General features: G+C 42.1%; 1 protein-coding gene across 2 annotated transcripts in view; it reads right to left on the reverse strand.

The window, feature by feature from the left end:
* Nucleotides 1-2,476: 2,476 nt before the first annotated feature.
* Nucleotides 2,477-24,459, reverse strand: part of KPNA5 (karyopherin subunit alpha 5) — a 49,908-nt gene continuing 27,925 nt past the window's right edge. The window contains exons 9-14 of one of the 2 annotated variants that reach the window (XM_038761105.1): nucleotides 22,200-22,363; nucleotides 20,837-20,915; nucleotides 15,211-15,336; nucleotides 14,049-14,176; nucleotides 8,841-9,019; nucleotides 2,477-6,208 (exon numbers count right to left, since the gene is read on the reverse strand). In XM_038761105.1, the coding sequence (XP_038617033.1) occupies nucleotides 6,021-6,208; nucleotides 8,841-9,019; nucleotides 14,049-14,176; nucleotides 15,211-15,336; nucleotides 20,837-20,915; nucleotides 22,200-22,363 (864 nt within the window). In that variant the 3' untranslated portion in view covers nucleotides 2,477-6,020. The remainder of the gene's footprint in view (nucleotides 6,209-8,840; nucleotides 9,020-14,048; nucleotides 14,177-15,210; nucleotides 15,337-20,836; nucleotides 20,916-22,199; nucleotides 22,364-24,459) is intronic. The other variant, XM_038761114.1, reaches the window with a different exon arrangement.

Consider the following 24,459-nt stretch of genomic DNA (forward strand, 5'->3'; position numbering starts at 1 on the left):
AGATAATGATGACGATGATGCCAGTAATAATAATAATAATAGTCTTTAAGCCCTTACTGTTGATGTTCCTGCTGGACTCAGCCTGGAAAGATAAAGTACCACACTGTAGGTGTCTCCCCTGTAACCTGTTTGGATTTTGGGGTGAAAGAAGGCAGGGTGGAACCCAGGCCCAGCAGCAGCAGCAGCAGCAGACAGACACTAATATAAATAAATACCATTGATTGATTGACTGGTGTGTTCAACTGTGGAAGGAAACTTGGGTGGAGGACAGGATTTAGGAGGAATGATGAATTCAGTTTTTTACATTACGTTCAAGGTGCCGGGCAAGATGTGAATGTGGAGCTGTCCAGAAGGCAAAAGGAAATCTGATTGCAGAGGCAGTGGAAGGTCAGGGAGAATTATTCGCCCCACTTCCTAAGCCTTATTGAAGGCACATCTCCTCCAAGAGGACTTCTCTGACTAAGCCCTCCTTTCCTCTTCTCCCACTCCCATCTGTGTCACCCTGCCTTGCTCCATTTATTCATCCCTCCTCTCAGCCCCACAGCACTTATTTACGGACTTTCATCTGTAAAATGGGGATTAAGACTGTGAGCCCCAGGTGGGACAACCTGATTGCCTTGTACCTACCTCAGCGCTTAGAACAGTGCTTGGCACATAGTAAGTGCTTAACAGAACCATCATTATTATATTTGTAATGTATTTATTTATATTAATGTCTGCCTCTCCCTCTAGACTGTGAGCTCATTGTGGGCAGGTAATGTGTCTGTTTATTGTTGAATTGTACTCTCCCAAGTGCTTAGTACAGTGCTCTGCACACTGTAAGTGCTAAATAAATATGATTGACTGACAAGTTGAATAGCATTTTCAAAGATCAGAAAGTCAGCCTCACAATCACCCTCTCTCACCCTCCTCACAGCACCCCAGGGTGGGGCATCTGCTGATGATCGGTGTATTTCGGAGGCAGTGAGTGAAGTAACATGAATAGATGCCAGGCAGAGGAACATCACGGCTTGAACGTGGAAATGTTCGATCTGAAAATCTCATCACGGATGGGGAACAAGAAATGTATCAGACCTCAATTTTATATCTGCCCCAGAGTTTAACATGCAGTAGGAGCTTAATAAGGGACATAATTACGTAGCTGAATATTGACTTTAGTAAAAAAGTTAATAAATTTTCCTACAGGAACAATATTGTAAAAGGAGAACTGGTCCTGAACTAAGGTCAGATACACTGTTTTATTAAAACTACCGAGAATTTTGTACTCAACCAATTACAGGCGAGTAAAATAGCTATATTAATATATTTATGTTGTAAATGGCAATCAGCAAACATTACATGTAAATTAAGAATACAGTACATAATTAGCCTACTGCATTGTACAATGTGCATTACTTCTATTACAAGTGATCATAGTAGTCCCTGTACGGACAGCCCTTTGACTGCCCGTCAAAGGTGGCAGTCAGGAAAGGAAGAAGAGTGGAGGTAAAGATATTTATAAGGTGAGAAAGGATGGAGTTGGAGGCCCGGGAGGAGAGGGTGCATTCTGAAAGCAGCCACCCACTACAGTACACCATGTTTAGCGGGCACATTCCAGTGCCCTTCATACAATAAGGACTTGGGAAACGTCAAAGATGTTGGGCTGGGGCAAGGAACGATGGACAACGGCACAGTCTGGAAGTTGGCAGAAGTAAGACGTGGTAAAGGGTAACACTGAGATACGTTTTCAGTTACCTGTGTTCTGCCTGTGATGAGTCCTTGTAACCTGCCTCCTTCTTGCTACTCTGCAATTACTCTTTTAACCACTCTAATCCTACTAATAATGAACGGTCTACAATAGTCTGACCTCGAGGAAAGAGCACAAAGCTGAGATGCAATGAACAAAACCAATGATAAAAACTTTAGGGGAAACTCCTGGGTGGATAAAATGAGAATTTCCATCTGGTCTACCAAGCTAGTGCTTAACCCAAATTTTCAGAGTGGTAAAATGTAAATCAACGTATGGTTACCAGCTATGGTGCAGGAACACTTTCCTCTGCTTAAACTTTAGAATTTTGTGAGGAAGCAAACTCATAGACAATAAAAGCCAGGGGTCCAGAAACACCAGGCCAGGCTCCAGGCAAACAAAACTGACCTTACAACGTGCATCTGTGTTTCTCTGTCTGAATGTGCACAGTCTCACCACTCTTCGGTTTATCCATTTGGTGAATGTCTCAATCACTTTACCTCTCAGCTTCCCTCTGCCGGGTTTGCCGATTACCCAGAGGATTATTTTAACTACTTAGATTTTTTACTGTATTCTTCTGAGCCTCGCCAATAGTTGAAGAAGGATAAAATATACAAAAATGAAATCCAGGAACACAAGCCTGTATGTTCCTAGAGAGCAGGGACTGGATCTTCTAACCACCGTACCGTGTCGAGCGCAATGTTCGGCACGCAGTGGGCATTTTGAAACTGATTGTCAGAAACATGCCGATGTAAAATAATGCTTTTTATTCATTTAATATAGCACTGTATTGTAACATTCCATAATATTGCATACCGCTCTCATAAGGTGTAGGTTTAACTTAGTTACACAATAATACCCTTCCCTGCTCCCCTTCACTGGGGTTTAAAGATGCACTATCCCTATCGAGGCTCTTCAGTTTCACACAGTACAGAAAATGACAGTGCCATGAATTAAAATGCAAAAAGGTATCTTCCATTAAGGCCCAATAACTAATTCAATTCTCCCCCAATTTCACGGTTCGCAATGAAGCAGCCCGAAATTAGCCTGGGTGTGTGTGTTTGCAAAATTGGATGCAAAAACCCCACTAAAAACATGAGCCAGGTGTCATTTTCTCCTAAGTGTGTCCTTGAGAGCCTGCTAGAAGCTGGAGGAGTAGTGCTTCTTTCTGTCCCCTTCCCAATGAGAAGGATCTCCCACCTGCCCGTTCCACAGTTAAAGGTGAATCACTGATTTCAGTCCCAACAAGTTTCATTCCTTCTTCGCTTCTTCTTCGGGTTGCTATTGGCAACAATGGTGTCTAAAGAAAATCTGGTACTAAAAAATTAAATAGTAATTATGAACTTCTCAGAGAAAACAAACGTAACAATGAAAGTTCTTTAGTAGAAAACTAGAGGTGATTTAGGTCAAGTATATGAAGAAACAAAATCCGGTTTAGCTTTAAGTAATTGCATAGATAAACTAGTCGAAATTCAAATCCAGCAGAATAAACAGTGTTCTACTTCTAAAAAATAAGCCTCAGAGAGTAATTAAAAGAATTAAAAGGGACACTTTCAGGTATCTTTTTTCTGATTTTTGGTTTATTCGTTGAGTGCGCAATGCCGTTCTGTAAGACAGAAAACACTTTGCTCTACTTTACTTATTTGGCAAAGTTTTTCCTTCCTCTGTCCAAATGGATCGATCAATAAATCAATGCTATTTGGCGAGTGCTTACCACAGAGCACTGTACTAATCGCTTGGAAAAGTGCAATACAACAGAGTCGGTAGACATGATCCCTAGACAAACTGAAAGGGGGGAAAAAAACCTTCAGCAATTTTTTTTTTCACAATGTTCACTGACAATAGGCAATGCCTCGGTTTGAGACATTTTAAGGATGGAAACTTGTGAACGGTAGCCAACCCGGAACAAGTTTCCAGTTCTTAAAACATTTTTGAATGCTGAGTAAGCAATCACCATGGATGGAGTTGAACTCAGGCTGACAAACCCTGGACTCAAACTACTTAGACAGTGTCCCCTTCATTCATGTGAAGAGAATGAATTCAAGTCCACAGAATTTCGTGTTTTAATTTTAAACAGCGGATCCATGGAATGAAATGTAGCTCTGTAATTAAAAGTTTAAAGTGCAGTCACTTTACTGCTCAGAGACATACAAATTTACCTGCAGAAACTACAAGTCCCCTCAAAAACTGAAATACATTATTTTTCTCCTTTTATAAGGGTTTTTTTGTGTTAAAGGTTTGGCTTATTTAGAGAGGTTTATATACAGTGTCTACAGGGTTCTCAAAATAAAAGCAGGCACAGCTGGTTTTCATATTTATGAATTATGTTGTGTTCAACATTATCATAAGTTTGTTAGAAACAGTGGACTACCCTGTTACCTGATACTTAGAATCGTCCTTATCTCCAAACATGTTTATCTGATAAATTCAGCATTCATCTGGTAATATGCTATGTCATTACCCTGTACTTTTGAAAATACATAATGCAAAACGACTGAGTACTTAACTTCAGACTTTCACCACAACAAAAAAGGACACCATTACAATCCTCTAAGTGACAGTATAAAAAAAGTTTGGCAGATGAATTTAGCAGAATGGACACTGTTCTCAAACCTCTTACATTTTATACATCTGTAGGTTTTAAGTGCCTTGCTCACTAAAAGCTTCATCTCATTTATAATTTACAGTTATGTACACTCCCCGCCCCAAACATGCCTCTGATTTCCAGCAGAAACAGACTGAAAATGGTGTTACATAGATATGAAATCTTTCTATTTTATACATTCAGTAGGCAGAACTAAGAATCATATCAAAACTGCTTCGTTCCCATCTTAAAACAGTTGTAAGGTACAGTTTAAAAAAGTATTATAGGTACAGTAACTGGAAATGAGAACATAAATAGCTTACATTTACCAACCATAAAAGACTGAGTTCATTAGTACTAGAGATCTTCTGGAGATTTCATCATTGTCTAAAAAATTCTATCACACACAGAACCAAGGGAAGAGGAAATTAGAGCAGGGGGGTTTATTATAAAGAGTTTCATATTTTGAAGAGAATTTTGACTGTTAATCTCAAAACATTACATTTGACACAAATATACTAACCACCATTTAAATGAGATACAGTAATCCAAAATACTGAATTTTAGATTACCTAAATAATACACCAAGCAGCAGGATATGACCATTTTGAGTACTAGGCCCCAAAAATCTAAAATAGATTCCAAACGTATGAAATAATTGTTAGTACTTTTCATTACTACTGGTCATTTAGTCTCCAAATAACATTAAATAAGTTTCACAAAAATGTAATACAGAGCAAAATGAGAGGAAGAATGATTTCAGCATTCAAGTACCTAAGGTTACTTATTCCCCACAAGGGTGAATTTTTTTCCTGTCTGAAAAGTCAAAGAGAGAACCATTTCATTGTTGCAGCCACACAGCAGCACTTAGCTTTACGATGGGCACATGTGTCATGGTACACTGCTGTGTAAAAATAAATGCGGGAGGGAGGAAAAAGAAGAGCTACTCCCCAAAACTGGTAGCCTATTTGGTCAAAAAATACAATTCTCCTGAACTTTACACATGTTCTAATAAAGCAAACGTTCGAGTGTTTTAAGAAAAGTAAACACTGTCATCTGTGTCCCCGTAAAGCAGAACAGCTTTCCTTTGTTTCAACTGATGCCTTTGTGCCACATTTTTAAAAACAAAATCTAGTTATCAGCATATGTTTAAATGATCTTTAAATGTTTCATAAATAGACTTCACAGGTCTCTCTTCTTTTGCTACGTACAATGTACAACACAGTGTTTTACAATTTAAATAAATATTTTCACATTCTAATTTTGCTCTTACCCTTTTTGCCTTTTATTTCATGCTTTTGTTCTGAAGCAACTACACTGCTTTGCTTCAAAACAGAGGTAGATTCAATAGAAATCGGGCATGTCAGATTTTTCTGCCAAAATGCAACTGTCAGTAGCCGGACTACTAGGGAACCGTTTCAGAGAAAGCCTGAAAAATTCAGAGCTACCTAAAACCTGACTGAGGTTCCCTTCCAGCGTTGGTTACTCCTAAAGTCAGTTTAGGCGTATCTAAAACAGAAAGAAACGCAAGCCCCAGAAGCTATGAACGAGGAGTTGTCGCAAAACAGAATTTTGTTTTAAAAAAAAAAAAAGTGCATGAACTGCTTCCTTGTCTGTCCTTCGTAAATCCCAAACTTTCCTTCTGATTTCAGCCACTACAGAGTTGCCGGAAAAAAGCCACAATTTTCGGGGTGCTTTAACCGCCCCGGGTTACAGCTGGAACCCTTCCATTGGGGCTTCCTGCTGCTGAAAGACAAACTGTTGCTGGTTCTCATCCACCTGAGGTGCAATGCTGGAGTCCTCTTCTTCCACCCCAAAATAATGTTCGATTAGATCAAAGGCTTTCTGATAAATCTCCTGGTTTTCGTGGCTCTGCAGAAATTCGATTTTGTCCAGGCCTAAGTCGAGAAAAGGAATCTGCTTGAAACCGAGTTTCTAGGAAGGACTGTATCCCGACAGGTCGCCGGTACGCTCTCCGGCTAAACACCAGCTGACTTCAGTGGGACGGCGGGGGGATTTCGTGCCCTTGGCCTCAAGGGTCTAGTCTGTTCCATTTGGATTTCTGAACACCAACCTAAGCTTGGTGAAAGGGCCCTAAAATATTATACCATGAAGGGCAACTGGCATCCCTGTCATTATTGCACTCATTTGTGGGAGGACCACATAAATACGATTGAATGAATGAATCAATCTAGTCACTAGTACTATGGTGACAGTCCCTTATTTATGGGTCACTGCACATTGCTAATAGAGCAGCCAACGGGGCATCTTAATAATAACAATAACAATAATGATATGGTATTTGTTAAGTGCTTACTATGTGCCAGGCACCGTACTAACAGCTGGGGTGGGTACAAGCCAAGCGGGTTGGACACAATCTCTGACCAGCATAGGGCTCCCAGTCCTAATGCCCATTTTCCTCATGAGGAAACAGGCACAGAGAAGCGAAGCGACTTGCCCAAGCCCACCCAGCACGCGAGTGGCGGAGCTGGCATTCGAACCCATGACTCTGGGACTCCCAGGCTGGAGGGAAGCCAGATTTCAACTGGGCCCCCCACTCAACAAATGGATGGGCTCCCTTTCTTTTCCATGGGGTCTAACTGATCCTACTTACAATGTTCTGCAATCACCAACAACTTCCCAGATCACACTGCCCCACGAACAGCACACAATAAGCCAAGTGCGCCTGCATGACCTCATTCTCGCCTGTCCCACCGTCGACCCCCGGCCCACATCCTCCCCCGGCCCGGAATGCCCTCCCTCCCCATATCCGCCAAGCTAGCTCTCTTCCTCCCTTCAAAGCCCTACTGAGAGCTCACCTCCTCCAGGAGGCCCTCCCAGACTGAGCCCCCTTTCTCCTCTCCTCCTCCCCATCCCCCCGCCCTACCTCCTTCCCCTCCCCACAGCACCTGTATATATGTTTGTACAGATTTATTACTCTATTTATTTTACTTGTACATATTTACTATTCTATTTATTTTGTTAATGATGTACATCTAGCTTTATTTCTATTTATTCTGATGACCTGACACCTGTCCACATGTTTTGTTTTGTTGTCTGTCTCCCCCTTCTAGACTGTGAGCCTGTTGTTGGGTAGGGACTGTCTTTATATGTTGCCGACTTGTACTTCCCAAGCGCTTAGTACAGTGCTCTGCACACAGTAAGCGCTCAATAAATACGATAGAATGAAGGAATGCCCAGTTACCATTTAGGCACTAGGGCAAATGAGGACTTTGTGCTTAAGACGTTCAGTGATTGAGCTAAGGGATACAAGTGGGCAGGGGAAAACAATCTCCCTGCGGCTCATAGCTTCTCTTCTCCAAACAGTGGGCTCTTTCAACCAGTAAATGTCAATGATGTCAATCGATCAATCATATTTATTGAGCGCTTACTGTGTGCAGAGAACTGTACTAAGCGCTTTCCCAGAAGAGCAAAAAGCAGATGGAAAGAAGTGAAATGGGCCATTTTGGCAGCAGCAGTGGATTGCACGGCTCTTTTTTGACCACTCAACATCAGTCTGGCTCTGTTTTAAAGGTGATAAGATAAACCATTTGTGTGTATTGGGTTAAGAGGGAAAGGATTCAATTTTGCCACACACACTCACCCCTCCCTTTACTGCTTTAGAAAGGCCATAAATCACAGGAACTGTACAATGTTCACTGGTCTCGGACAGATGTGTTCAACAGAAGGACAGATGTGTTCAACAAACTCTAATCCCCATCACCTGTCTATCATTCCACTAATACTACGGGGGAAAAGCACCAACAGCTGTCACAATGGCTGCCCTGGACTTGACTGAAGAATTTCTAGCTAAAATTCATCTGAATCAAACTCCTTGGCCTGGATGAATTAGAGGAAAAAACTGGAGAATGGGCTTTCCAAAGACCTACCACTCTGCAAATACTTAAGTACATTAGACTTTTAGACTCTCCCCCTTTTAGACTGTGAGCCCACTGTTGGGTAGGGACTGTCTCTATATGTTGCCAATTTGTACTTCCCAAGCGCTTAGTACAGTGCTCTGCACATAGTAAGTGCTCAATAAATACGATTGATGATGATGATGATTAGACGTTGATCAATATCAGTGACCGCTAGTACTACTGAATTCCCACTTATTAGCCATAGATTGCGACTGGAATAGTACATTAGCTTCTAGTCTCGATTTTCCCTTATTCTGAAGGACGTAAACATGCCTATTATCGACAGATATCATCACCAGGGTCTACTTAATAATACTTCTTTCTCATACCTTTGAAAATATAGGAAGCTCTAGATAGCTTATCATGAAAATGTACCTGGAAATCTTAGAATTGGCACAAACCAGGCATGGAAAGAGAGTATTTTTAATTAGCATTAAAATCTTTTTTAATTGATAAAAAGCATGGGCTATGTGTGCTTACAGTTGCTCGTCACTCAGATCCTGTTGCTCCTGAGCTGAGCTTAATTCAGAAATGTGGAACATCACACCCTCTTGGCCTATTCTGGTCACCTTTCCCATCCCTTCCCCAAAGCCCAATTGCAAATTCTTACCATAAGCTTCTTCAATGAGGGCACAGTAGGGATTGATGCCCATCCCACCCTGCTTAGATTCTTGTTCTCCAAGGCGCAAAATGTTTTCGAGTCCATTTAAAGCCACTTGAACGATTTTGGAATCCATCACAGTCAAAAGGTCACAGAGAGGCTTGATGCAACCCAGTGCTACCAAATACCTTTGAAGGAGTTGAAGGATGAAAGGGGGAAGGGGAGGTGAAACAACGGAGATTTATCTTGTTTATTTACACTTTGGGCACTGCAGATCATCTAGCAATAAATACGGAAATACTAGAATATACACTACTTATTGAAAAAAATTAATGTTCAGAAACTGGAATATAAGAGAAATAAGTAATGAAAATTGTTTCCTCCAAGCCACCAAAGTAAAAACCACCAGTGCTAAAGGATTTAACAAGTACTGTGCCCCAGTCCTGGAAGCATTTATACAATACGTGTTCTCTCTAAAGGACTTTTAGCACTCTTGGACTAGAAAAGAAACACTACAATGCACTTTAGTGGAGTGAAATAATTAATCCTAACCACCCCCCAACCCAAAATAAGAGTTTGCTTATCATCAGAATAGTGAAGTCTACAGATTCCAAACAATTACAATGCTAATAACTATAGTAGAGGATGTGAACCCCCTAAAAACCTACTCAAATATGGAATATAGCATAAATCCACCTTATACTTTTTAATCCCGCCAAAACAATTAGTTCTCCAACTTGATTTGACCTGCTTAACTTGTCAGTATTTCCTCAATCTCCCATCAAGCTTATCTTGGTTTATTTTACCGGTCCCCATATCATGAGATTAAAAGAATATTCTCACCTGCTTCCAGTAAACGTTCCTATCATCCAGCGCTTAGAACAATGCTTGGCATATAGCAAGCCCTTAACAAATACCATTATTATTATAAACCTAGATTTCCATTAAAAATACACACAGACACACACAAATTTAAAAAAAAATCAATTATATTTATTGAGCATTTACTGTGTGGAGTACTATAATAATAATAATAATGGCATCTATTAAGCACTTACTATGTGCAAAGCACTGTTCTAAGTGCTGGGAAACAGAGTTGGTAGATATGTTCCCTGCTTTACAATCTACAGGGGAGCTTACAATCTAGAGGGGAAGACAGATATTGAAATAAACTATGGCTAGGTACAAATGTGCTGTTGGGCCGATGGTGGGTTGAATATCAAGTGCATAGAGGGTATAGATCCAAGTGCAAGGGTGATGCAGAAGGGAGAAGGAGTAGGGGAAATCAGGGAAGACCTCCTGGAGATGTGATTTGCATAAGGTTTTGAAAGTGGAAAGAGTGGTGATCTGTCGTTCCAGACCAGAGAAAGGAAATAGGCAAGGGATTGGAGGTGAGATAGATGCACAATGAGTATGCTGGTGTCAGAGGACACAGTCTTTTAGACTGTGAGCCCACTGTTGGGTAGGGACTGTCTCTATATGTTGCCAATTTGTACTTCCCAAGCGCTTAGTACACTGCTCTGCACACAGTAAGCGTTCAATAAATACGATTGATGTTGATGAGAGGAACAAAATACGTGGGCTGGGTTGCAGAAGGAAATCAGTGAGGTAAGAGAGAAGGCATCAAGTTGATTGAGTGCTTTAAAGCCAAAAGTAAGAAGTTTCTGTTCGATGCACAAGAGGATGGACAACCCCTGGAGATTCTTGAGGGCGGGGCAATGAGGACTGAACTATTTTAGAAAGATGATCTGGGATGAAGGATGGACTGGAGTGGAGAAAGGCAAGAAGCTGGGAGGTCACCAAGAAGGCTGATGCAGTGGTCAAGATGGGATATATGATATGTGCTTCTGATGATGTGCTTTGTTTTGTTGTCTGTCTCCCCATTCTAGACTGCAAGCCCGTTGTTGGGTAGGGACCGTCCCTATATGTTGCCGACTTCTACTTCCCAAGCGCTTAGTACAGTGCTCTGCACACAGTAAGTGCTCAATAAATGTGACAATGAATGAATGAATCAGGAGAATAACAGTTTGGATGGACATGAAGGGCAGATTTTTGCGATGTGAAGGTAGAACTGACGGGATTTAGTAACAGATTGAAACTATGGGTTGAATGAGAGAGATGAGTTGAGGATAATGCCAAGGTCAGGGGCTTGTGAGACAGAGAGCATAGTGGTGGTGTCTTCAGTGAAGGGACAGACGAGGGGAGGACAGCATTTCAGTGGAAAGATGAGGAATTCTGTTAAGGGCACATTTACTTTGAGGTGCCCACAGGATATCCAAGTGGAGATGTCCTAAAGACAGAAAGAAATGCGAGACTGTAGAGGAGAGAAGTCGGTGTTTTGAGAGGTAAATTTGGGAATCATCTGCATAGAGATGGCAGTTGAAGCTGTAGGACTGATTGAATTCTGCAAGGGAGTGGGTGTAGATGGAGGACGGAAGGGAACCCAGAGGGGACTCCCACAGTTAGAGGGTGGGAGGCAGAGGAAGAGACTCAAAGAGACTAAGAAGAGATAGGAGGAGAAGCAGGGGAGGACAGTGTCAGTGAAGCCAAGGTTAGAGACTGTTTCCAGGAGAAGGGGGTGCTCCATAGTGTCACGGCCAGCTGAGAGGTCAAGGACGATTACGATGGAGTAGAGCCTGTGGTAACTGTCAAGAAGAAGGTCACTGGTGACCTTAGAGAGGTGAGTTGCTGTGGAATGAAGGGGATGGAAGCCAGATTTTAGGGGGTGGAGGAAACAATCAGAGGAGAGGAATTAGAGGCAGTGTATATAGACAACTCGCTCAAGGAGTTTGGAGATGAATGGTAGGAGGGAGAGGGGGTGATAACTGGAAGTAGCTGGGAAGGCCTGGAAAGGATTTTTTTAGGATAGGGCACATATGAGAATGTTTGAAAGCAGTGGGGAAGAAGCCATTGGAAAGTTCATGGTTGAAGATGAAGGTCAGGGAGGGAAGCATCCATCAACCAACTGCATTAATTAAGCACTTAGAACTGTGTGCAGAACACTTTACTATGTGCTGGGGTATAGAGTACAATACAATAGTTGGCAGATATGTTCCCTGTGCACAACGGGCTTACAGTTTAGAGGGGGAGACAGATCTTAATACAAATTACAGAAAAAGGGAGGGGACAATTAATTTAATGTGGTGCAAAGGGATAGGGTTGGAGGTGCGGGTGGAGGGGGTAGATTTTGAAAGACTGGAGATCTCCTCTCGAGGCTTCTCTCAAGACTGTACGCTCCTTGTGGGCAGCGAACATGTCTATCAACTTTGTTATACTGTATTCTCCAAGTGCTTGGCAATGTGTGCTGCACACAGTAAGTGTCCAATACAACTGACTGACTGATTGTGAAACTGCTGGGAAAGATAGCGAACTCGAAGAGGGGGCAGGAGGAGGGAGGGACTGAAGAATAATAGGGAAGATGTTAGGGAGACCAAGTCTGGGTTTCAATTTTATCAATACAGCACATGGCCAGGTCATTTGAGAAGCAGTGTGGCTCAGTGGAAAGAGCCCAGGCTTTGGAGTCAGAGGTCATGGGTTCAAATCCCGGCTCCTCCACCTGTCAGCTGTGTGACTTTGGGCAAGTCACTTAACTTCTCTGTGCCTCAGTTACCTCATCTGTAAAATGGGGATTAAACTGTGAGCCCCCCGTGGGATAACCTGATCACCCTGTAACCTCCCCAGTGCTTAGAACAGTGCTTTGCACATAGTAAGTGCTTAACAAATACCATCATTATTATTATTATTATTATTATTATTAGGGGTCTAAAGGCAGGGACTAGTTCAATTTGTTGTACCACTACTTCATTTTTTTTTAATGGTATTTGTTAAGCGCTTACTATAAGACAGGTACTATACTAAGTGCTGAAGTGGATAAAAGGTTAGACACAGTCCATGTCTCACAGAGGGCTCATGGTCTTAATCCCCATTTTACAAATGAGGTAACTGAGGCATAGAGACGTTAAATGATTTACCCAAGGTCACACAGTAGGCAAATAGCAAAGCCGGTATTAGAACCCAGGTCCTCTGAATTCCAGACCCGTGCTCTTTCCACTCACTAGGCCATGCTGCTTCCCACTTGTCTTACAGTGGAGCCCATGGGCCTATATTTGCATCTGAGGCTGGAATATTTCCATACAGTAAACTGGAACACGTAAAAGTGAGGTGCTGCCACTTTTAAAAATGTTCCTATTTACAAATAAGTGGTCCTGAAAATTACATTTATTTCCTTGTAACTTTTGGTTTTGCAGATCTCCCCTGTATTGATAAATGTTTGCTATCTCAGAATGGTTACTGGTATAAAAATGACCATGTGTCTGAGGCTGGAACAACACCTTTCCTCCAATATGAAAGCTAAAGAGAGGGTTAAAGACTGTTATGAAATTATGCTTTTTCTCTTCAACTTAGGATGTCACACAGTGGCTAACGAATATAAGTACAATATACATTTTCTTGTCAACAAGAACTGCCTCGCTACAGAGCCGCTTATTGATTTTATGGAAATATGTTTGAGCCATAAACAAGTTGTTAATTACCACTCAGCTCTCTCCCACTTTCTGAAACATCACACTGAAGAAGCATGACTCAATGTTGGCGGAAATGACCCAGGTGAAGTCAGCTCTTCTCTCGGATTAGGTTTCCCAAAGGAGGTCCGGGAATCTGGGTAAGGACACCCAGTGGGTTCTACGATGGATCTCAAGCCCAGACCCTTGTTGGGAATTAAAAGGAGAGGGAAGATTTGGCGAGAGAGCAGCAGGAGCACTACCTGTTTGCTGGGTGAGTTGCAGAGGTGCTGTGAAAACTTGCAGATGTGGGCAGTGGGCCGTGACGGAAGGAGATGGAGGGAATTATGTATGTCAGAAGGGAGTGCTGCCAGAAAATGAAGCAAGTTGGATGCACCTAACCATGTTACAAGATTATTTGCCATTACAACTGCTTGATGCATAGGTTAATGATAGCGCAACCTACAAATTTCCCTCAGGACTGATGATGCTATTTTTATAGGATGAGGGGGTTCATTCCAAACTACCTAGTCATTACTAAAATGCACAAAAATACTCACCACCCATGGCCACATCCCCTCCAACCCAATCTGTATTCATTCATACACAAGCCAGGGAATAATAATAATAATAATAATGATGGCATTTGTTAAGCACTTACTATGTGCAAGGCACTGTTCTAAGGGAACTGATCCAGGCTCCTTATTGCTGAGCTCACCTTATCTGTTCAGGAGTGCCTCCCGATGTTGCATTAGTGATGGCCCACGCTGCTTCCTTTCTGGTTCGAAATTCGGCTTTCTGGAGAATCTCGATCAAAACCGGGAAAATATTTGCATCGATGACAGCCTGAAGCAAGAAAGATAATTCAAACAAAACACTAAAACTACAAGAAGTGAGTCAAAAGTGCAAATAAAATCAAGTAAACATAATATTTTACAAGTGTGAGGTTGAACCACAAATTTTCAACTTTAGATGGGATCTCCAAAAACCTCATATCATCAAGTGGCCATCTTTAGGTCATTCAACTAGGTATCTTGCGATGTTTCCCAAAGTTCAGTTTACACTTGCAAGCCAAATAGGACTGCATGATAAAATTATCTACAATCAATCGGTGATATTTATTGAACATTTCCTGAGAACGGAGCACTAAACTAAGTGCTTGGGAGAGTACAATGCAAGAGAGTTGGTAAACACGATCCCTGCCCACAAGGAGCTTACAGCCTGGGGAGGAGACAGACATCGGAATAAACTACAGATAGGGAAAAGCCGAGTTAAAAGGACTTGTGAGTATTTTCTACAGCCTCTCAGACTTCAGGAACCTCTCTCTTACCTAATCTAAATCTCTTCTATTGCTTCTCAAAACTATCTCTGTTTTCTCTGTAATCCCTGTATTTGGAGAACAAACAGCAGCTCTGTATAAACGAAACCTTGCTAATTAAGTATTTCTAGCACAATTTATAAAGTGGATAAGGGCTGACGTAAAAATACCACAAATAATGCAACCGACTAGCTTTTCAGCTTTCTCCAGGCACTCCAGAACTGACCTGAGTGTCAAGCTTCCTTAAACATCAACATCAATCAGTGCCATGGGCAGGAAACTATAAAAATAGGCCCTTAGCTAATGAAATCATTTTCATAAAGAAAATGCTTCCTAAAGCATGTGGGCACTTAGAAAGCACAATACCAACTATCTTAGGGGGGAAGGGGCATGGAACAGTCATGAAACAACTTTGGACACACAAGACTTTATTGATACTAAAACCCTATTAGAATTTGGCTTTGAAATAAAAACACAAGTAACTGCATGGAGGACAGAAGACATTTTCATTTGGGAACTGGTGAAGGACGGAAACTCAAAGTTGGAAGTCGGAAAAGCTTACCTGAATCTGTGCTCTATTTCCGGCAGTGATATTAGAAACTGTCCAGCAAGCTTCTTTTCTAATGGATTCCTTTGGGCTACTCAGTAAGTGCAAGAGACAGGGTAAAGCAGAGCAATTCAGAATTACCTAAAACAATTTAGATGATGAAATAAACACCTTCATAGCACATAAACCAAACATTTGAAAACTGAAATAAAGAAAAGCGAAGTGTCTGCTTAAAAGCCCATCGCCAGGCTGTAAGTTTGCTGTGGGCGGGAGACGTGTCTACCAACTCTGTTGCACTGTACTCTCCCAACTGCTTAGTGTACAGTGCTCTGCACACAATAAGAGCTCAATAAACACCACTGCTGATGATGAAGAGAATTGAATTCCACTGGAAAATGTCACACTAGAGTCCTGCAATTAATATTCCTTCTTCACTGTTGGAAGAAGGCACGTTAATTCATGTCAATAGAATCTGTCTTTTCCTCTCCAACAGCTACCATCCTTATCCAAGCACATACCCCACTCTGATTACTGCATTAGCCTCCTGGCTGACTTCATTGCCTCCTGTGTCTTCCCACTCCGGTCCGTACTTCACTCTGCTGTCCAGATCCATTTTCTAAAAAATTATCAGTCCGTGTCTCCCCACTCCTCAAAAAACCTCAAGTGGTTGCTCACCCACCTCTGCATCACAGATTCTTTACGACTGGTTTTAAGGCACACAATCATCTCTTCCCCTCCTAGCCTGCCTTGCTCATCTTATTTCAACCCAATCCACACACTCGGTTCCTTCACCAACTTACTCTCTGTACCTCATTCTTGTCTATCCCAACACCAACTCCTTGCTCACATCCTCCCTCTGGCCTTAACCTCCCGCTTCGCATCCAAGAGGCCACAACGTTCCCCACCATCAAAGCCCTCCTAGAGTCACAACTCCAAGAGACCTTCCCTGACTAAGACCTCATTTCCTCTCCCTATCCCGCCACTCTTTGTCGCCTATACACTTGGATCCATACCCCTTTAGGCACTTAATATTTACCTCCGCCCCACAGCACTTATGCACGTAACCTTATTTTCCTTTTCTGCAATTTTTTAATGCTTTTCTTCATGTCTAGACTGTAGGCTCCTTGTGGACAGGGAGGGTGTGTGCCAACTCCACTGGGCTCTCCCAAGCACTTAGCACAGTGCTCTGCATACAGTAAACGCTCAATAAATATCACTGATTGAGTGCTAGAAAGAATGTGACTGTTGGACTAGAGATGCTCCTGCCAGAGCAACTCAGAGCTTGGAAACTGCCTTCCGGTAGTAACTTTTTGTTACTGTTTTTCCTTCGTTGATTATTTTTTTCCCTTTATGTCGATTTACAGTTTTCTTATTCCTTTTTTAGACTGTGAGCCACTGTGGGCCAGAGTGGTGCCTGATTCAATATCCTTCGACTTTTCCCCAGTGCTTAGCACAGTGCTTTGTACACAATATATGCTTAACAAATATAATAAAAAAATTTTCTCAAGATCCTCCTGACTATGCACTCAGATAATTAGTCTTGTGAATATAAATACCACCCAAAAGTCCTGGGACGCACCCGCTATGATCTACCCAGATCTGAAACTGTTTCTCTCCTGCCTCTGCTTACCCCACCACTGGTACCCACCCACAACACACACATTCATTTCTCTTAGAGGAAACAAGCCAGCTCTAAGCCTCTGGGAACTTCTCTATTTGCCAACTGCTAAAGGTAATGCTGGAAAAAAAAAAAAGAATTTCCTCAAAAGTCAGACCAGAGCTATTGCTAGGCTTGGTCTGATATGGCTGCTACCTGGGGTTCAGTAGTGAAGGAAATCCATGTTGTTTCTCTGGTTGGTAGAATGCAAGAGCAGAAGGAGAAAGTGAAAAAGTTTGAGGGCAGTGATCACGTCTACCAACTCCACTGGACTCTCCTCAATGCTTAGTACAATGCTTGGCACTACCATCCTTCCCGTCTCACAAGCCTGCAACCTGGGTGTCCTCCTCAACTCCGCTCTCTCGTTCACCCCACATATCCAGTCCATCAACAAAACCTACTGGCCTCACCTCCACAAAATCGCCAAGATCCGCCCTTTCCTCTCCATCCATACCGCTACCCTGCTCGTTCAAGCTCTCATCCTATCCCATCTGGACTACTGCATCAGACTTCTCTGATCTCCCATCCTCGTGTCTCTCCCCACTTCAATCCATACTTCATGCTGCTGTCCGGATTGTCTTTGTCCAGAAACGCTCTGGGCATGTTACTCCCCTCCTCAAAAATCTCCAGTGGCTACCAATCAATCTGCGCATCAGGCAGAAACTCCTCACCCTGGGCTTCAAGGCTGTCCATCCCCTCGCCCCCTCCTACCTCACCTCCCTTCTCTCCTTCTCCAGCCCAGCTCGCACCCTCCGCTCCTCTGCCGCTAACCTCCTCACTGGGCCTCGTTTTCGCCTGTCCCGCTGTCAACTCCTGGCCGACATCCTTCCCCTGGCCTGGAATGCTCTCCCTCCGCACATCCGTCAAGCTAGCTCTCTTCCTCCCTTCAAAGCCCTACTGAGAGCTCACCTCCTCCAAGAGGCCTTCCCAGACTGAGCCCCCTTTTTTCTCTCCTCCTCCCCATCTCCCCCTTCTGCCCTACCTCCTTCCCCTCCCCACAGCACTTGTATGTATTTGTACAGATTTATTACCCTATTTTACTTGTACATATTTACTATTCCATTTATTTTGTTAATGGTGTGCATATAGCTATAATTCTATTTGTTCTGATGATTCTGACACCTGTCTACATGTTTTGTTGTCTGTCTCCCTTTTCTAGACTGTGAGCCCGTTGTTGGGTACCGACCGTCTCTATATGTTGCCGAATTGTACTTCCCAAGCGTTTAGTACAGTGCTCTGCACACAGTAAGCGCTCAATAAATACGATTGAATGAATGAATGAATGCTCTGCAGACAGTAAGTGTTCAGCATATGCCATCGACTGATTAGTAGAATGGGACTATGAGGGGCAATAACAACGTTTTCTGGTTGAAACATCTACCCTCTCCTGACACAATACGCCAGTTCAGTGAAGCACGGAGACACCCAATTGTTATAAGGGCACATAAGGACCCAGATTTGGGAACTCGGTGACCAAGTGCCCCCCGACTCAGCGCTCAGAACAACAAGGCAAAAGCCATAAAATCATCCGCTCCGAGAGCAAGCATTTAGTAGAGGACAGTATACTGAAACCAGCAGGCATTCAGGTGGTATGTGCCAAGCACTGCACCAAGCACTGGGCTAAATAGAAGATAATCAGGAGGGGTGCAGTTCCTGTCCCAAGTGGGGGTCAGTCTAAGGAGATGAGCAGACAGGAATTGAATCTCATTTTATAGAAAACAGAGGGGCACAGAAGTAAAGTAGCCTAAGGTTACACACCCAGAAAATGGCCAAGCCAGGATTAGAACCCAGGTACTCTGACTCCCAGCCCCAAGCTCTTTCCCCCAGGCTACGCTGCTTCTTGACGTAAGGGAAATTTACCAGAGAAGGGCTGACAAGGATTAACACAGAAATAAATCATGATCTGCTGATTGGAATGGAGAAATTTTCTAATTAAGATGATTGGTCAGAATTAAAGAATTAAATACTGCTAGGCCAAGACAGCTTTGAGAAATCAAGCAGCTATACTGTGTTCCTTAAAAAAGGTGGACATTTCGTGAATGGCTGTACTGTGGTATACATTTCCCAAAGACTTACATGTTATAAATAGGGATTTGTTCAAAAACTCCTGAAAAAATAATATGAATTTTTTTTTACGCTATACACTGTTATCTAGCATTTGTTACAATCGCAAAACATCACAATGTAAACCAAGTGAGTTGATTAGGCTGGTGGAATGAATGTGGGGCTGGGATGCAGAAGACCAGGCTCTGGTCCTGGATTTATCACTTGCCTGGTATGTGTCCTGAGACAAATTACTTAACTTCTCTGGGCCTCAGTTTCCCCATATGACAAATGGGGATAAAACACATGTTCTTCCATCTGCTTCGATTCGATTCCCCTTCTAGACTGTACGCTCCTCATGGGCAAGGGCATGTGTCTGCTAATTCTGTTGTACTGTACTCTCCCAAGCACTAAGTGCTCTGCACATAGTAAGCAATTGGTAAATATCACTGATTGATTTTCCACCCATGAGGGACAAGGACTGTCTGCTTTGATTGATGATGATGATGATTACCTTGCATCTAGCCCAGACTTGGCACATAGTAATAATCTGTTGAGTGCTTACTATGTGTCAAAGCACTGGGGTAGATAAAATACATCCAGATCAGACCCAGTCCTGTTCCACTTGGGGCTCACATTCTAAGAAGGAGGAAGGACAGGTAATCTCCATTTTTCAGATGAGGAAACTGAGGCACAGAAATTATGTGGCTTACCCAAGGTTACCCAGCTGGCAAGTGGCGGAGCTGGCATTAGAATTTAAGCCTCCTCACTCCCAGTCCTGTGTTCTTTCATCTAGGCCAAGCTGCTTCTCATAAGCGCTTAACAAATACCACACGTATTATTAGTCATAGCATGATTATGAATCTTTGCCATCAGCCTTCTAGACTGTGAGCCCGTTGTTGGGTAGGGACCGTTTCTATATGTTGCCAATCTGTACTTCCCAAGTGCTTAGTACAGTGCTCTGCACACAGTAGGCGCTCAATAAATACGATTGAATGAATGAATGATTGCAGTAGTGGTTTGTCACCTGCAAAATGGGGACTCAGTACCTGTTCTCCATCCTACGTAGAATGTGGGACCTGATTACCTTGTGTCTACCCCAGCACTTAATGCAATGCTTGGCACATAATAAGAGTTTAACAAATACCACAATTATATGATTAGTGAACAATCTGTCCGTCGTAAAATTGTACAGCTGCCTCCTTTTTGACCTCAAATCATATCCTACAGTGCGCCAACTCCTTAACAACACCTCTTCACAACTTTAAATTTTTCTCTCCATCTTTAATCATTCATATAGATTCATCAATTTTTCTTTAAAACTGTTGCAAGATGACTTCACCCCCAAATCTTACCTGTAGTGGAAAGAATCTACCAATCTTTTCATATTTTGGCATTTTACAATGATGCACTGTACTGAGTCAAACATCTATGGCTGAGTTCCCAGGATATGTATATTTTCTACTTTGTCCTTGCACTTGGATTTGCATCCTTTATTCACTCCACCACAGCACTTATGTACATATCAGAAATTTATTTATATTAATGTCTGTCTTCCCCTTTAGACTGTAAGCTCTTTGTGGGCAGGGACTGCATCTACCAAATCTGTTATACTGCACTCTCCCGAGCACGCAGTACAGTGCTCTACGCAGAGAAAGGGATCAATAAATCGGACTGAATACACAATGGCTGCAATCTGAGGCACCTGTGTAGTTCATCTACAACCCTCAAGGCAGGACTTCACTGAAGCGATTTCAGGCGGAAGAGCATCTAGCCTGATCGCACAGGAATATATCTTGGAACACAGGCCATGGATCAAAGCTGGAGCTTGATGGACCATAAACAATTTTTATGGCAGATAAAATGAAAGATTCAGTCCATAAAACACTGCAGAAGATGTACCTTTTTTTTAATTTTGTTTGAGGAGAAGCCTGAACTCACCTGTGTTTGAATGTCATCACCAGTCACGATATTACCAACAGCTCTTAATGCAGGGGAAACCACCTTATAGTCATTGTGCCTAAGGATAAAAGAAATATACTGTTTTCAACATTTATGTATTTCACTCTTAAAATAGACTGCTTATGAAGCAATTTGGTTTAGAAGGCTCACATCTTTCCCACCCTTACTGATCTTCTGCTTCCAGTTTCTCCACTATTTAGCTTTCCTACATTTTGCTTCCTAGAGGCTCTTCCAAAGCAGGGATCGTGTCTACCAATTCTACTCTCCCAAACACTTCATACAGTGCTGTGAATACCAACGGCACTCAATAAATGCTACTGGTTCACTGATTGATCATCTTCCAAAAACACTATTCGAAACACACTATTCCCCTCCTCAAAATCTTTTAACAGTCACTTGCTTCTTTCTGCATCAAAAAAAAAAAAATCCTATTCATTGGCCTCAGGGTTCGCCACATTTCTTCTCCTTTCTCTTCTTCCACTTTTCACATCTCCCTAGCTAACTTCCTAACTGCCTAACTGTACTTTGCTTTCAACAATCCTGCCTCCAACCTATAGCACACTCCCTTCACCCCTTTCAAAATGCCATCCCCCATCCAATCCACCAGACATTTTTTCCTCCCCACTTCCAAAACCTCCTGAAAACACACTTTCTCCCGAGGTATTCTCTGACTAATCTCCACCTCCCAGCTGTGATCATCCCATCAGCCAAACTTTGCGCTTAGGCAAATAGTGGTTTATGTGCTCCACTTATTCATTTTTGGATTGTTTTGCGGGCAGAGAATGTGTCTACCGACTCTGTTGTACTATACTCTCCCAGGCACTCAATGCTCTGCACCCAGTAAGCACTCAATAAGTACCAGTGATTGATTGATTTTGCTGCTTCCAATTACATTTATACTTTCCATTGTGTTCCCACCTCCATGGTCGCGCCAAGCCTACTTGCCCCCTTGGCACTCATATGCATATCAGATTATTTTATTCTTCTCTTTTGTTGCTTCCTGTTTTCCCCACCGTACCTTCATTATTTGTATCTGCCTGTTTTCCTCATTAAACAGTCAACTCTTCAAAGGCTGGGGACTGCATTCATTCATTCAATCATATTTATTGAGTGCTTACTGTGTGCAAAGCACTGTACTAAGTGCTCGGAAGAGTGGAAGAGAACAATAAACCGACACATTACCTGTCCACAACAAGCCTACAGCCTCAGCAGCTAATTACTGCTCTGTACAGAGAAGGCACTCACAAAACACTGATGAGCTATGTTTACTGCAGGAGGTGGCTTTTAAGTGAATACCTGTTAGTTTGATACACAGTCATTCATTTACATACCGCATACTTACATCAAAAGTTCTACCAATCTTCGACAGACTCCAGAATCAATAACTGACTGGATCTTATCATTAGGTCCATCCGAAAGATAAGACAGGGCCCAACAGGCATCGGCTAATACATCTGGATCGCTGCTAAATAACAGTCTTGATAAGACACTTAAACAAGGTGACACCTGAGAGATAGAGAAGACTTGAGTTTTCCTAGTTTCCAAACACATCTTCCAGTAATTTGTTACTTCCAAAGAAGTGATGACGTAAAATTTTATGTCCACAATAAAATGTCCAGATGAATAAAAACACAAGCTGTGTTTTAAACCACTTTCTAAAAGTTTAATCATGATGGACTGTAATCACACAAAACTAGCTCGGAAAATTGTTGGGCTGGTATTCATTACGTAAAAATGAATGCTTAGTGAAAAACAAAGTATTTATTACTGAGCTATGCTAAGAAGCTTGAGGTTCAATTATTACTCTATTTATTTATTTATTTTATTTGTACATATCTATTCTATTTATTTTATTTTGTTAGCATGTTTGGTTTTGTTCTCTGTCTCCCCCTTTTAGACTGTGAGCCCACTGTTGGGTAGGGACTGTCTCTATCTCTATATGTTGCCAATTTGTACTTCCCAAGCGCTTAGTACAGTGCTCTGCACATAGTAAGCGCTCAATAAATACGATTGATGATGATGATGATGATTATTATGATAATTGTTAAGCATTTACTATGTTCCAAGTACAGGGGTGTGAGAGGAAAACGACATATACATAGTTAATTCATTCAATCGTCTTTATTGAGTGCTTACTGTGTGCAGAGCACTGTACTATGCACTTGAAAGGAAGACGAGACCCAAAAAGGGAATGAAGACGACATATGAATGGCAAGAGGTGGTGATAATGAAAATACAGCTGGGACTGAAGCTAGTTCAGAGGGCCCCAAGTTTGGAAATAAACAAAACTGCACCGCCAGCATGCAGGTCTTTGGCCACTTTCTTGATAGAATTGCTTCCAATTTTGTTCAAAGTCAAACTTTTTTTTTTGTTTTGGATTAGCCACCCAGCCTTAGGTTGGTTAGCAAAGAGCTAGCTCTGAGGTTTCCAATAAGATGCCAGTTTCCCTGGTTGTACTTCAAGGAATCAATCAGTGGTATTTATTGAGTGCTTACTATGTGCAGAGCACTGTCCTGCGCGCTTGAGAGACGACAACGGCGGATACGTTCCCTGCCCATACTGAGCTTATCGTATCATGAAGTAGTGAGTTTCATTTTGCTGGACTCTCTGACCAGGTGAGACCTCTCCAGGAGCTCAGAAGGAAGCTGAGCAGGAGGAACAGCAGTAGCCCAGAGGAACAAGAGCAAGTGAAGGTTGGCAGTAGCAACAGGACCGCATTTTCTTCTCTAAAACTCTAGTTCCCTCTGAGCTACATTCCTCCTTTAGCAAGTATTCCTTTGCAAATGTAGGGGAAGAGGGGAAAAAAGTGAGAAAGGAGAGGAGAGGGAAAGGATTAGAGAGAGGGGAGTGAGGATGTGCCTTTGTGGAGTAGAGGGTCTGAACCCAGATGATGTGGGCACTTAACAGTAATAATAACGGTGGCATTTCTTAAGCGCTTATTACGTGCCAAGCGCTGTACTAAGAGCTGGGGTAGAAACAAGAAAAGCAGGTTTGACATATTTCAACTGAAACCAGGACACCACAACAGAATAGTTTCTAAAAAGGGGTGAAAGCTTTTCAGTTAGACAGCTGATGTTCAGAGAACTTGTGTTCCACTTCACTTGGATTTAACTACGTAATGAAAACAAATAGTTTTTTGGTTGTAGAAATGTGGTCTTAAGTTACACTTTACACATCTGTCCAAGGTTTCTTTTAGAAAGCTTAGTGTTCGGGGTGGAAAGCACTTATGGGAACAAATCACTTTTCATAACTATGTGGTTTAATTCAATTTAAACCATGGGGCATGTTGAATTTCAAAAATATATATTAATAGCATCCTCTGAAATGTAACATTGCAATGTTACCTAAAAAATACACATAATTATGGTCAATACTAAATTCACTGTCCAAGGCCATCTGCATTTATTTAATCATCTATAAGTCCCAACTCCATTTCATAGTTTTTAGCAACTAAAACCTAAAATCTACAGATTTTGCATAAAATAATACAAATATCAAAATAAAGAAGTGCAGCCTTGCAAAGAGGGATGAGGATGGACCAGAGGGGAATGGAGGTGACTGACAATATCTGGCAATCACACATTGCAGCTACAACATAAAAT

The sequence above is a fragment of the Tachyglossus aculeatus genome, chromosome 2, assembly GCF_015852505.1.
Source record: "Tachyglossus aculeatus isolate mTacAcu1 chromosome 2, mTacAcu1.pri, whole genome shotgun sequence".
NCBI lineage: Eukaryota > Metazoa > Chordata > Mammalia > Monotremata > Tachyglossidae > Tachyglossus > Tachyglossus aculeatus.